The 14,365-nt window shown below is 58.4% G+C and overlaps 2 protein-coding genes across 2 annotated transcripts in view; both read right to left on the bottom strand.

Moving 5' to 3' along the window:
- Positions 1-603: 603 nt before the first annotated feature.
- LOC309602591 (disintegrin and metalloproteinase domain-containing protein 32-like) lies at positions 604-13,488 on the bottom strand (the record flags this gene model as incomplete). The annotated part of the gene is made up of 18 exons (XM_082336251.1): positions 604-669; positions 1,021-1,090; positions 3,348-3,504; positions 3,612-3,729; positions 4,387-4,467; positions 4,790-4,973; positions 5,277-5,385; positions 6,190-6,388; positions 7,122-7,308; positions 7,866-8,002; positions 8,256-8,304; positions 8,719-8,885; positions 9,828-9,899; positions 10,585-10,774; positions 10,980-11,056; positions 11,197-11,275; positions 11,714-11,775; positions 13,477-13,488. The coding sequence occupies 18 exons, from the start codon at positions 13,486-13,488 to the stop codon at positions 604-606; spliced, it is 2,016 nt and encodes a 671-aa protein (XP_082192377.1).
- The window catches only part of LOC309602416 (disintegrin and metalloproteinase domain-containing protein 9-like), a gene marked incomplete at its 5' end in the record, with an annotated part of 30,426 nt that continues 28,283 nt past the window's right edge, over positions 12,223-14,365 (bottom strand). Inside the window, one exon of the mRNA XM_082335985.1 lies at positions 12,223-14,348. Within this exon, the coding sequence (XP_082192111.1) occupies positions 14,234-14,348 (115 nt within the window). The 3' untranslated portion in view covers positions 12,223-14,233. The remainder of the gene's footprint in view (positions 14,349-14,365) is intronic.

Genomic DNA, 14,365 nt, shown 5'->3' with positions numbered 1-14,365 from the left:
GCCTGCAGCGGGGCACGGCCCCGGCACCTGCAGAGGCTGGCGAGCGCCCGAGGGCGCAGCGCCAGCGTGAACGCCCGCGGGCGGGAATCGCCCCGCAGCGCGGCACCGTCCCGTGCCGGGGCAGAGCGCGCGGCCCAGCAGCCGCCGCCGGGGAACAGGGCGGCAGCGGGCAGAGGAGGCGACGCCAGGGCCAACTTACTGCTGCCGCAGGTGAATGGTGTACGGCCTCCCCTCTATCCTGAGGACGTAGGACACCGCGTCCTTGAGCGTGCGGAAAAGCGGAGAGAGGGGGAATTAGGAACGGGGGCTCTGGGAAAGCACGCTCCCAGGGCAACTGCAAATGCTGAGGGCAAGCACCAGAGCTCAGCAGAGCGTGCTCCCATCACCCGCACAGGCAGAACGGGGTTTCCTAAAACCGTCCCTCTACCAGTCACACCTCGGCTGTCACACCTCGCCTTCCTGTGCGCAGGTATCCACTCGCACGCTCACACAAACAAACTAACTTGCTAACTTCAGTACCGTCTCTCCAGCTCTTTTTGAGAGCAGCCTCTGGGGAACTGTGATGTGCAGCAGCATTTGCGAACCTAGGGAAAGAATTTGTTCTTAGTTATAGTCCCAGATTAGCGTCACACGGTTGTGCCCGTCAGCCACAGTCAGAAACACGTACGCCTGCGAGACACGGACAGAGCCACACGGACAGAGGCGGTCCGCACCTGCAGAGGGTCACCAACTCTACTTTCTACCCTGCTATCCTTCACCCACACTTGATTTTAAAGTATCTAGGCGCTTGCATAGAAAAAACCAAAACGATGTGCACTTACTACTGCGGGATCCGAGCCCAGGAATATGAGTGATGGGAGCGCGAGAGCAAGCTCCAGCTGAACAAACCCACCTCGCGCCAGGAGCAGAAATGGGGCTCAGGGAGGCCGGTCACACGCACATCCAGCACCACGCAAGGAACGTCCCCTTCAGCAGGAGCCACGCCACCTGCTCCGTCCCCGTGAGCATCCCTGTCCCCACTGCACGGCTGCCAGCGTTGCGCAGCTTCACACACTCGGCCGCTGGACAAAACCCAACCACCACAATGTGCCTGCAGAGAAAAAGGGTGCCAGCCACGGCTGCAGCCCCTCAGCGCCCGAGAGCAGGATTTAACACTTGTTGAACGGCCCAGACTAAGTAAGCATAAAACCCTTCCACGGGATTCCTCCCGCCGGACGGTGTGCCGTGCTGGGAGGAGAGCATCATCCCCGTGCACCCCTGCCAAGCAGCCAGGAGGAGCAATCCCCCCCGGGGCCCACGCCAGCCGTGGGACAGACGGGCTCCCACGCCAGAGAACCTCGCCCCGGGCCCGGCGGCCCTGCCCTGGGGTCATCACCAGCCACGACACCCTGCCGCCAGCCGGGGCTCGGGCCTGGGGGAGCGCGGCCCTGGGGCAAGCTGCTGCCGGCGTCTGGGCAGCTGCCAGGCCGTGAGGTCAGCTCCCAGGGTGTGACATCAGCCGCCAGGCCGCGATGTCAGCTTCCAGGGTATGACATCAGCTGCCAGGCCGTGAGGTCAGTTTCCAGGCTGTGATGTCAGTTTCCAGGGTATGACATCAGCCGCCAGGCCGTGAGGTCAGTTTCCAGGGTGTGACATCAGCTGCCAGGCTGCGATGTCAGCTCCCAGGGTGTGACATCAGCTGCCAGGCCGTGAGGTCAGCTTCCAGGGTGTGACATCAGCTGCCAGGCTGTGATGTCACTTTCCAGGGTGTGACATCAGCTGCCAGGCCGTGAGGTCAGCTTCCAGGGTGTGACATCAGCTGCCAGGCCGTGAGGTCAGCTTCCAGGGTGTGACATCAGCTGCCAGGCTGCGATGTCAGCTTCCAGGGTATGACATCAGCCGCCAGGCCGTGAGGTCAGTTTCCAGGGTGTGACATCAGCTGCCAGGCTGCGATGTCAGCTCCCAGGGTGTGACATCAGCCGCCAGGCCGTGACGTCAGTTTCCAGCACGTCAGTGGCACGAGGCCGCGCGGGTGCCCGGCGGGGAGGGGTGCGGGGGTTCGGTCGCCGCGGGGCAGCGCCGCAGGCGGGATCGGGGGGCCCCTCCGCCAGCGGGGCCCGCCCGCCCCGGGGGCAGCGGGGCCCGGGCTCTCACTCACGCAGCGCGGCCAGCAGCGCGGCCAGCAGCGCCAGGCGCGGCCCCATCCCGCCCGGCCGGTAACGGCCCCGCCGGCCCCGCACACAGGCGCGGACACGCGGCTCCACCCAACGCCTTTATTTTAGCGCCCGCGGCGCGGCCCCGGCCCCGGCCCCGGCCCCGGCCCCCGCTCCGGGTCCGGCTCCGGCTCCGGCTCCGGCTCCAGCTCCAGCTCCGAGTCCGGCTCCGAGCGGTCGCTGCCCTCCTCGGCGGCGGGGCTGCGCGGAGACCCGGAGCGGCGCCTCAGCCCCGGCCTGGCTCGGGGGTCACCTCAGCCCCGGCGGGGATCGCCCCAGCCCTGGGGAATCTCCTCATGTCCCCCCCCAGGAATCACCCCATAACCCCCCGAGGGAACCACCTCAGCCCTGGGGAATCTCCTCGTATCCCCCCGGGAATCACCCTGTGCCCCCCCCCGCCCCCCAAGGGAACCACCTCAGCCCCCCCAGGGACTGCTTCAGCCCTGGGGAATCTCCTTGTATCCCCGCGGGAATCGCCCTGTGCCCCCCGAGGGAATCACTTCAGCCCCGGGGATCACGTCACCCCCCCAAGGGAATTGCCTCAGCCCTAGGGATTCTCCTCATATCCCCCCGGGAATCACCCCGTACCCCCCGAGGGAACCACCTCAGCCCTGGGGAATCTCCTTGTATCCCTGCGGGAATCGCCCTGTGCCCCCCGAGGGAATCACCTCAGCCCCCCCAGGGATCGCCTCAGCCCTAGGGAATCTCCTCATATCCCCCCAGGAATCACCCCGTACCCCCCGAGAGAACCACCTCAGCCCTGGGGAATCTCCTTGTATCCCTGCGGGAATCGCCCTGTGACCCCCGAGGGAATCACCTCAGCCCCCCCAGGGATCGCCTCAGCCCTAGGGAATCTCCTCATATCCCCCCAGGAATCACCCCGTACCCCCCGAGAGAACCACCTCAGCCCTGGGGAATCTCCTTGTATCCCTGCGGGAATCGCCCTGTGACCCCCGAGGGAATCACCTGAGCCCCCCCAGGGATCGCCTCAGCCCTAGGGAATCTCCTCATATCCCCCCAGGAATCACCCCGTACCCCCCGAGGGAACCACCTCAGCCCCGGGGGTCACCTCAGCCCTCCCAGAGAAACACCGTGGCCCCATCCCGTGCCCCCCAAGCCCCCCAGGGATCCCGTGGCAGGGAGGGCCCCACTCACCCCTCCGTGCCCGGGGGCTGCCGCCCGCAGCACCGGCTCAGCGCCTGCCGCCGGAGGATGAGGCAGGCGGCCCCGGCGAGGACGAGCAGGAGGAGGCAGGAGCCCAGCACCGGCCAGGCCAGCGTCATGTCCTCCAGCACTCGCCGCAGGGAGAAGCCTGGCAGGAGGCAGCCCAGCTGGCAGCGGGGCCGGGACCGCCACCCTCCCTGCCTGCGCCGGGGACCCCGGCCCGGCGCCCATTCCCACCTCTCTGCGGGTACTAACCGCCGTCCAGCACCTGGAGGCCACCGTCGACGCTTCCCCCGACGTGGGATCCCTTCTGCAGGCAGTCAGGGGGCTTCCAGCCAGGGTAGCAGTGGCAGTGTCTCTTATTATTGCACACCTGAAAAGCCCGGGGGCGGGGGGTGAAAGTTTGCAATGAATTCATGCAACGGATTCTCCTGCCCAGACCGGCATCGGTCTTGCTGCCACTGGCCGGGTTGGGACAAGGCTATGTGCGCTTATCGGCATTCTGGCAGTTCAGAAAGCGTATCAGGCAAGGAACGCACCATGAAGCGCAGGCTCTAGTAGCCAGGAGACATTGAACAAGCATAAAACATCACCCCCCCGCAAAACCCGCCTGCGTTTCTGGCTGACGAGCAGAAAACAGGAGCGGCTTGCCCCGGCCGTCAGGCGGGGGTCCAGAGAGCCTGGCAGCCCTCCCTGCATCGCGGGGCGGCTCTCCTCCCCCTACAGCCACACAACGTTTCTATCTACCGGCTCCCTTGCCCTCAATTCTACGTCCCTTCTATTTTGCTTTCTTCCCCGCCCCCCTCTATAAACCAAACAAACCATCAAATTCTCCATTTCAGTGAACAAAAACTGCCGCTATGTTTTGATACTGGTCTTAGGACCAAGAGTTTAAATGGTTTCCCTCCATGTACCAGCTGACAAGGGCATGATTTCGTAGCGGATCGGCCCAAAATGGCTCTGCAGCCAGCTCCCACGCGAGCCACAGCAAACACGCGCGACAGAGCCACCCGCCCCCGCAGCGACTTACGCCGTGGCCGTGGCACTTCACTTTGCTGTCGCAGTCATATCCCAGCACCGAGTGCGGGTGACAAGTGTTGTTGATACACACCTAGGAAAAACCACAGCGGCTCCAGCTCAGCGTTGCTTTACCGTCGCAGCACTCGGCGCGTCAGTCTTTCGTCCCAAAAGGGAGCGAAAATACGCTACTTCTAAAAAAACTGTGCTTTTAAAAAGCTACGTATCCTGTCTTGGGGCTGGGTTATGTCTAATGTTTACGCCATGCCGAACGTTTAATGTCACGTTTGCGTGTTTTTACAGCGTTTGTAAATATCAAGTACAGTTATGCTGCAAAGGAGCAAATAGTCCTAAAACCTTTTTATCATCTACAATTTATACCTGACATTTTAGATCATTATAAAATGTTTTCTTACCTTTCCAGAACCACACTTTGTACCCGGCGGAACCAGAAGAGGATCCAGCCTTGCTGGTGCATTCAAGTAATCCAAAGATACGCATAAATGCTCGCGCACTTGGACGTAAAGAACGGCGGCGGCGGCTGATGCAAACGGAGTGCTGTACGGGTACGTGCAGATTAACTTTCCACACCTGAGATTCCTATAAAATGGGTTTGCATAGGATGCGTATCACACACGCACTTACCTGATGAAACACTAAAAACATTAAACAGCACAACGCACGTCTGGAGCGCTGCGTGGTAAGAAAAACCGCAGCAGGACTGGGAAGTCCACGACACGATCGGCAGCGTAAGGGGGGACGCCGCGCTGCTAACAAGGAGAAGGCACGCGTAACCCCGCTGACTGCTTCACAAATCTTGCTGCCGGCTGGAGCCTCGGTACTTGCCTTGTCTGCAAAGCCCCGATCACACGTGCGCGTTTGTGCCCTTTCCCTGGCGCCTACCTCCAAGCACAGGACTTATAGCCTTGTCTGGGCTGGAACCCGCAGTGTCCAAATCTGTCCTGCTGACTATTGAGTTCCTCGTAACAAGCCACAGGAGCATTTTTTGAACCTTCGAGTTTAGCAGTAACAGTTATTATCATGTAAAGGAAGACAAAGGGACGTATTATGGTATCTAATAACTTCCTAATTCTTCACCCTGTTCACAGCAGAACATAGATGCTGTTCACTAATGAGAGAAAATGCAATACCTGTCCCTGAGCTGCCAAACCCGCAGCAGTCCTGAACTCCAGAAACACGGGGTTAGCAGCCAGCAGGCCAGCTCTCTGGCTAAGTGCACTCACAGACAATCATTTGCTTTTTTTGTTGCCGTTTTCATTGCTATCGCTGAATAACCGGGAGAACTATGTGCTACTGAAGTGCATATTAACCAGATTCAAAACGGAGCTTGAAAAGCTTGCTAAAGCTGCGTCCTTCCCTCCTTGGGTGCCGTGCCCGCGCCACCCCTCTGCCCTCCTTTTGGGCGCTGCACCCACCCTCCCCAGGCAGCCCAGCCCCCGCTCTCCCTCCTGCCCCCAGCCGCCCGCGCAAGAAGCCGGGGCGCAAGGCACAAGTCTTGCGCGAGCACTGTGCCTCCTCGCCCCTCGGGTACGTCCAAGGCGGGCCCTAAACCCCCTCCTGCTTCAGCAGGTGCTGGAAATGGGGTTCAGGCTCCCAGGGAAGTACCCGACATGAGTGAGCAACCAACCACAGCCCTCATTTCCCCTGAAACCAGGCTGAAAAGACACAGTGAGACCAGCCTGCGACTGGTGCATTAGAGAGCAAAGACACAAACTGAGTATTGTTACTACTGCAGCCACAGCCTGCACCTGGGCAGCACCAGTAGCACCAGTGCAACCAGAGCAGCCCCTGCTACCTCTCCCGTAGAGCTGCCGGCACTGCAGGTCCGGAGACTGGCAGCGTCCCTTGTAGCAGTAGCCGGTGCCGTGCTCGCAGCCGTGCCCGTCCTGCACGTACAGGTCGGGGGGGCAGGACGCGGAGGCCCCGGTGCAGAACTCGGCCAGGTCGCACTGCGCATCGGCGGCGGGGCGGCACCGCGAGGTTTTCGGCCTGAACTGGCGGGGGAGGCAGAAAGGACCCTTCTCTCCATCCTCCCCCGCCCGCCGGCAGCGTCCCCTCTCAGGGGGGACCCGCACGGACCCTCCCGACGCTGTCCTGAGACGCATCCCCCGTCCCTCGGGACCCCCTCCGAGGCACTCGGCTCCCCACGCGCGTGACGCTGCCCCAGACAGCCTTCCCCCGGGAATATTCCTCCCGGGGCTTTCCGGGAGCTGAGCTGGGAAGCCCTTCCCCGGGAACCTCTCCGACTGCACAGCAGAGAGTTTGTCTCCGTCCTTCAGCATGGGAACATACTATTTCTCCCCAAATAAATAATGATCTTGTCATAGTTATAAGAACGTGCCTTACCTGACATTTGTAACAACATAATCCAGAGGAACACTTCACTCCTGGCTTAAACCGACATGTTTTAGTACAGCACTTATCCTTCAAGCATGCCTGGGGACACATCGCAAAACCATGTTATTCTACTTTTTTGCTCTCCCAGAGATTGTTACTGTCAGAGGGTCTCCTTTTCCTTCTTCTCCCCAAAAAGCTACACTGGGGCAATATCTAGCAGAAGAAAGTCGGCAAGGCTGCGATCAGATCGATGCCGTCACAGAAAACGATCTAAAACCCAACATCATCCTTCTCGGGCTGGCCTCTGCTTCACTTGCGCCCTTAGTCTCAAGGGTTCATTATTCTAAACATAAAATGTACACATTTCGCCATAATTCCTGCAGCACCCACCGCCGCCGCCCCGCAGTCGCACTGCTCGCCGGGCTCCACGACGCCATTGCCGCAGACGGTCGCTCTCCGGTAGGAGAGTCCGGTCAAGCGGGGTCTGCTGAAAAGGCACGCGCCTCCGTTGTGCTTCAGGAAGGTTTCAAAGTCCCTGACGCTGCAGCTGCTGAAGGCTTTGGCCCCACTGAGACGTCTGAAATAAAGCAATTATCCAGGCTTGGTTGTGTCACCCATCTACCGCTGCTCACTCCCTCAAAATCTCTCTGCAGTTCAAGAACTCGTTCAGACGCCGGCACAAGGTGCCGTGGTTCCCTGGGCGTCTTTCTGTTCCCTCGTCAAACCTGATTCTTCAACGCATTGTTAACAGAGACTGAGAAGCATTCAGAAATATCTTGCTTTTGGAGAGAAAAGGTCTCTATTTTCAAATTAAGCACTGAATCGCTAATTTAATTATTCTTTTTTTCCTTGTTAAAGGAATAAAAGCAGATATTTCTTATTTGTTGTCATTTTTGCAACAGAATGACATTTGTCGAGGACACCTCTGATGAGAGGGCACCCGCGATCGTCCCCACCACGCGACCGCGGCACCACGCACGCTCGGCCAGGCTGCGGGTGACACGCGGCTGCGTGAGCCGGACGGTGCTGGCCACGGCCACGCCACCGACCTGGCGCCTGCCGGGGACCCCCGTCTCCCCCAGCGCGTCCTGCCCACCCGCCGCCTCTGCCCGGGACGGGACCCGGCCGACTCACAGCGCCTCCAGGCTCATGAGGCAGATGCTCCCGGGGCAGCGGCACTCTCCGGAGCTGTCGTAGCTAATGCCCAGGCTGCGTCCCAGCAGCTGGGCCAGGAGGACGGAGAAGGACTCCAGCGTCACGGCCCCTTGGTACTAGAGGGAGGAGAGAGCAGGGCTGTCGCGGCTGCGCTTTCCCTGCGGAGACCCCGGCGGACCCCAGCTCCAGCTGCGGATGCTCCCGCCCGTGGGCGAGCTCCGGCTTCACGGACACTTGGGCTGGCGGGGGACAGGCAGGGGACAGGCAGGGGACAGGCGGCACCGTACCACGGCCACTGCGCCGGCAGCGTCTCTCTGACATGCATTTCCCGGAGCCGTCGCGCCCATGAACGGTGCTTGCTCCCTGTACCTGAAACACACGTGTGCTCACCGGCCGCCCGGCCCGGGACGCCCCGTCGCTGTGGGTAAGTGGGGGGTCCCGGGTCTGCACAGTCCCCCTCGGTCCCCCGGGCTGCTCTGCTGTCCCCCGGTGCCCCCTGCCAGGGTCTGGTGGTGGCCGGTGCCTGTGCCGAGTGCCCGGCAGGGACCGGGGCTGCAGCCGTCCCCTGGCAGGGCAGCAGGAGCCTCTCCTCAGCCACGGGCTGCCGGGGCGGACGGCACAGTCGCGTTCACTACATCACCACTGAAAGGCCGGCTAGAAGGTATGCCTTGAAAGAAATGCTTTCAGAATATTAAGGAATTAGGAAATATGTAGGAAATATGTTTCTTTTAAAAAAAAACATTTTTCATGGAAATCTTTATAGTCCAACTGACATTGGTTTAACTGATTTCTACCCTGTAGCCTTTAACGAGTAAGCAAACCTTTCTCTTACACTAATAGATAAGCTATGTCATACGACCGCAGAGCGAGATATGACTGTTTCCACTGTAAAAACCGCTGCAGAAGGTCATCTGCTTCCCCTGCTGTCGATATCTTATTCTCCTCGGTCCACAGCTCCAGGGAGGACAGCACAATGGTAGTATTAAGAGGATGAAACATCTGAAAGCGTAACAGAGGAAACGCCCGCTCGCATGCCTTTCCTCCGGCGCAGAATCACAGCGCTATACGCAATAAATCACGGAGGAAAAGCCAATTGCTATTGCCAGTCCCTGAACGGCATCTGTACGACAAAGAGAATGAGCAAACCTACAAAATAAAAAGATAAACCAAGAGGCATGAGGAGCTAATCCCTTCATAGGAAGGGTTTCGTGAATAACTTGTCATTGTACGCATGAATCGTAACAGCACCAGTGACGAACAGGGTTGGAAGTTGCTTATAAGCCCCTGAGTGGGAACAGATTAATCGCCTGGCGGACCAGGGAGACGCGATCCGCAGCGCAGAGAGGGGAACGATCTCGGAAGCCCCAAGACGCTGGACTCGGGCTGCCTTAAGGCAAACCTCCTGCCTTGTTGTACACCGGCGTGAGACGTTGCCGCCCCGTATGGAAGGACGGTAATTGGTAGCAGATTGCCGTGTCGAGAGCAAAATCTCCTCGGGAAACACTTCACGGGTGATAAATGCCAGGCGGGTGGAAACGGGGGGGCAGTGGCCAGGTCCTGCGGATTCCTGCTCCATTCTGCTGACCAGAGCTTTCCTCGATGCCGACTTGTCGCAGCCTCACCCCAAGCAGCTAACCCTAACTCCAGCCCGGACCGTCCCGCTAGTGCCGTTACAGCTTTAAAGGAGCCCATTTTCACAGTTGCTAAGCCAAACCTTTGGATTAGCCCACTGGGCTTAAACCCCTCGCCCACCTCTGACCAAGTCTGGACCAGGCTGCCGAGAAGCCGGGAGCTCCTCCAGGCCACGGCCAGCCAGCGTGAGCCACAACCTGACATTTTACACAACCTCCTCCTAAAACCAAAAGCAGCTAGGAAATAGGCGGCCGTAACGTAACCCACCCCATCATCTTACTACAATACAAACCAGACTTGAAAACTTACGTTGTTGACTAAATTGAAGACCTGGATTATCTTCTGCGTTGCAGCATTCGTGTCTGAACCCATATAGTTGTACTGAAAAATAACCCGAGAGGACGTGAGAGCAGGCAAGGCATTGACCACGGTGAAGCAGAACGATGCTGCAACGCTGACGCGATTGCCAACATCCAGTCGTGTAAACGCGAGCTACGAACTTTCGTTCTTTCTTTGCTACAAGATCACAGTACACGTAACTTTTCAAAAGGGAAAATACAGAGATAAGCTGGGAAGGGGCACCGTTTCTATGCTCACAGAAGGCAAATACAGGAGAAAACGACTGGCAGGGACTCACCAAAGCCTTGTCCAAAATTACGTGCACTTTGAAGTATTTGGGAGATCGTGCTGCAGCTGATAGCGGCTGGAAAAGAAAATGGTCTCCGATGCTATTTATCCCTGCGTTCTATAGCCACCTTATTCCTGAGGTTTGCTACGCTACTCAAGCGTCCATTCAAAAGCAATGCTTCGATGCCATCTTCAAATCAGCCGTTAGAAGCCATTCCAGCGTAGCCATTCGGACGTTTTTCAGAAGCCTTTCTACCTTGGCGATGCCTCTCGTTAGGCATTGGAGGGTAACAATCCACGCGACACCCCACGGCAAGCACGGCACTCCTAAACCCTCCCCGTCCGTCCAGACGACACCGGACAAAGCTTCCTGCGGGATCGGACCCCTCCTCGCGTGACGGGGACACCAGCACCACCGCGAGGACGGGCACCCACTCACTTCAAGGTACGTGAACGTCAAGATCATCTCCTCCGCTGTCAGCCTGCCGGGCCCTCTCTCGCGGTGGCTGTTGGCAAAGAGGGAACCTGCCGTCTGCTCATCACTCACTCGGTACACAAAGTGCTCGAACGCAGGAGAATAATCCAGGGGCTCGATCCCATAGCTGACGTTCTCAAACTGCAGCAAGCCCCTGCCAAGGTGACGGTGCGTCATTTGTCACCGGCCATTTGCCACCAGGTGCTGGCAGCCGCATCGGGGAGGCTGCCCCAGCCCCAGCCCCAGCCCCAGCCCCAGCCGCCTTCGATCGCGGCTGCCGGGGCATCCCGGGGCTCCCCCGCGGCAGCGGCCGTGAGCACTGAGGGGCCGGGCAGCGCGGGGAGGTGGCGGTTCGGTACCTGAGCCCCGAGCAGGTGCTGAGGGTCACTGCCGAGCCGGGGAAGCCATCGACGTACCCGCGGTAGTGGCAGCCTCCCTGCGTCGCGACAGGAGAAGGAGCCCCTTCCGCGGCCGTGAAGGCAACTCCCTCGCCCGCCACCCGAGCAGCACGTACTGGACAGCAGCTCTACGCTGTAGCACTCACGGTACAAAAACCCCAAAGCACTCCCAGGTTACCTTGATACGGGTCGAATCAGAGCGCAAGGATCCCTTCTCATTAGACGCATAAATCCTGAAATCGTCAGATAAAAAGACGCTACAAAAGAAAGGAGTAAAGCAAAGCACTTAAAATAGTGTCTCTTACCCAGTTTCTTGAGCTGATTCCAGGTCCTGCAGCCTGCGCCGGTGCACTGGTGCTGCCAGAGCTTCTGGCGGATCCAGAACGCGCTGGCATCAGGGCTCCCGGGCACGGACATCCCTCAAGCCCTCCTCCAGCCCCTGCCACCCCTGGGCGCTCGGCACCCACGCACGCAGCCCCTGCGGGCCCTGGGAGGTGCCTGCAGCGGGGCACGGCCCCGGCACCTGCAGAGGCTGGCGAGCGCCCGAGGGCGCAGCGCCAGCGTGAACGCCCGCGGGCGGGAATCGCCCCGCAGCGCGGCACCGTCCCGTGCCGGGGCAGAGCGCGCGGCCCAGCAGCCGCCGCCGGGGAACAGGGCGGCAGCGGGCAGAGGAGGCGACGCCAGGGCCAACTTACTGCTGCCGCAGGTGAATGGTGTACGGCCTCCCCTCTATCCTGAGGACGTAGGACACCGCGTCCTTGAGCGTGCGGAAAAGCGGAGAGAGGGGGAATTAGGAACGGGGGCTCCCAGGGCGACTCCGAGGCGGAGGGCAAGCCCAAGAGCTGGGTGCCTCCGCAGGGCGCGGGCAGGGCCCTGCCGTGCCCGCCCCCCCCGCCGTGCCCTGCCTGCCGAGCTGCCGCCTCTCCCGTCGCGTTTGCGGGCAGCCGCCGCGGGACCGTGAGCTGGGACAGCACCCGCCAGCCTGGAGGGGAGAGAGACCCGCCAGTGCCCGGCCCCGGGGGGACGGGGGGCACCGGGGGGGACGGGGGAGCGGCCCCGACTCACGCAGCAGCAGCAGCAGCAGCAGCGCCCGGCGCGGCTCCATCCCGCGGCCGGTAACGGTCGGGCCCCGCCCGCCCGGGGAAAGCAGAGGACGAGAGCACCTTGTACAAAACCGGTCTCTTTATTGCTCGTTTGTCTCTTTACAAAGGGGGACGGTAACGGCCCTTTCGTCAGAGCCCGACGGGACGGGAGCCGCGCGGTTCCGCGGAGCGCAAGGGTTTAAACGCGCGTGGGACGCGGCCGCTGCTTTCTCCAGACCGACTCGGGGGACGGGGAGAAGCGTACGCTTTAAAAAGTCAGTAGTCATCTTCAATATTCAACGCACACAACATTTGAGCTATTTCCTTTCCACAGCATCGCTTCTAAAAACCGCATGTTCGCTGCTCTACACCACCACCCTGCAAATATTGCTAACGTGCATGCTGGAAGTATAAAAACTCTATTAAAAGGCACCATTTTCAGCATAGTTTTAGTTCACGCGTACAGCTTCAAATACAAGGCAGTAGGTCGCTCGCTCTCAGATGAGTTCATCCCCTGGATTCCCTCCGAACGCGGCCCACCCCAGCCCTGCGCCGCCTGGAGAGGCTCCCACCAGCGCCTGCCTCCTCCAGCTGCAAAGCTCGTCCTTACGGACAGACAGACAGCCCAAACCGAGTCCAATACAACAAAAATTAGGAAGTGATTATCTTGGAACAGACCCCCCCAAATACGCCTGGTGATATTCTAGGTGATGTTTTACATATTTTAATAGTGTTATAAACCTTAGTCTAAGTTTATGGGAAACCACAGGAGTTCAAGTATTTTATTACTGCAAATGCAAACACTATATATATATATATTTATATATGTATATACAGAGGAAAATATTCTTTTTTTTTTTTGGCAATATTATGGGGGTTTTTAACAGATTGAGTTTGTACTCGGTGGCTAGCACGAAGTGAAAAAGCCAAGCACTCTTTTCAGTACTTACTTCACTTTTAGCAAATTTGTGCAACGGATTTCTATTTGTGACCGCCAGCCTCCAGCTCCTACCCCCGGCGCAGCGGCATCCCGCCCAACAGACCTCCTCTCCCCGGCCAGCACGCCAACTGCGAAATGCTCCTTCGCAGAAAGGGTTTGAAAGTCTCGTTTAGTCGGGGGTGTAAAACGGAGGGCAGTCCAGTCTAACGCGAGTTAGCCCGTACGCATCCTGACTGACACTAAAACGGTTCGAGGGCTAGGTGAAAAGGTCGCAACAGGTTTCTGTTTCGAGGGCTCGGAGCAGCCCAGGCGGCCTAGGCAGAATTTTTTGCTTCTTAGTGTTCATCAGGGACTGCTACTCAGCCTTGAGACCCAAATTAAAACCCAAGAGCTCCCCGTTTTTTAAAATCCAAAATATGGCCACGTCTTTTCGTACCTTCATTTTCATTGCCCGTTCACGGTATTAGTGGAAATTAGTAGAGGATTCTCATTTAGCAACTCACCATTACTAATTTAAAATCATTAAACTTAGTGCTCATACAGCACAGCTTAGTGTCAGTCAGCATGAAAGTAAGAATTTAAGTGCATTATTACATATCAATAAACATATATACATGCATAAACATGTTTACAATATATTTATCTTCCTCTGAAAAAGTACACTGATACCTTATTTCACTTGTGCCATTCACGTGTAAATGGGTAACATGTTCCAGTCCATGCAAAGTGATTTTAAATTAACTGGCCAGATTTCCTTGTTTTGAAAACGGTATGGGTTACGTCAATTCTTCACCGTACGTTTAGGAAGACGACAACAAATCGGACAATTTCATCGTTAGGGCTCATCGCAGAACTGGGGAAACCAAAAGCAACTCCCAAGTGCTGTACTTTAAAGATTATTTCGCTGCAGGCCGCTCCACTTCCAGCTGGGCAGCCCCGCTGCAGTTTACAAAGCCACAATGCTCAGATCTAAGAACGGGTTAGATGTTTTCAGTTCCTGTAGCTTTGGTAGAGGTATTTAGTTTAAAGTTTTACATTCCTCATTTCGATATCTCGTTTGCCTTGTCCCAGGCTGCAGAAGGAAGGCTTTCCGGGATTGCCACCGGCCACTCAACGCGAGAAGGATAACTGCAATTTCAGCTCTGTCTCAGCGAGCGGGTCAGCTCACGTGAAGGCCCCAAAGAAGCCGAAAGCTATTTGGGAGGCAAAGGTGCCGGTCGGGAAGGGAAATACTGTCCCTGAGGTAAACATTTTTGCTGTGACGGAGGAGGTCCCCGAGGTGCACACTTCTGTTGCGGAGGCGGCGGCCTACAAGGGGACAGAGA

Source organism: Platalea leucorodia (assembly GCF_965183815.1).
Source record: "Platalea leucorodia genome assembly, chromosome: Z".
In the NCBI taxonomy this organism is placed as follows: Eukaryota; Metazoa; Chordata; class Aves; order Pelecaniformes; family Threskiornithidae; genus Platalea; species Platalea leucorodia.
This window is presented reverse-complemented; position numbering and strand designations above follow the sequence as displayed.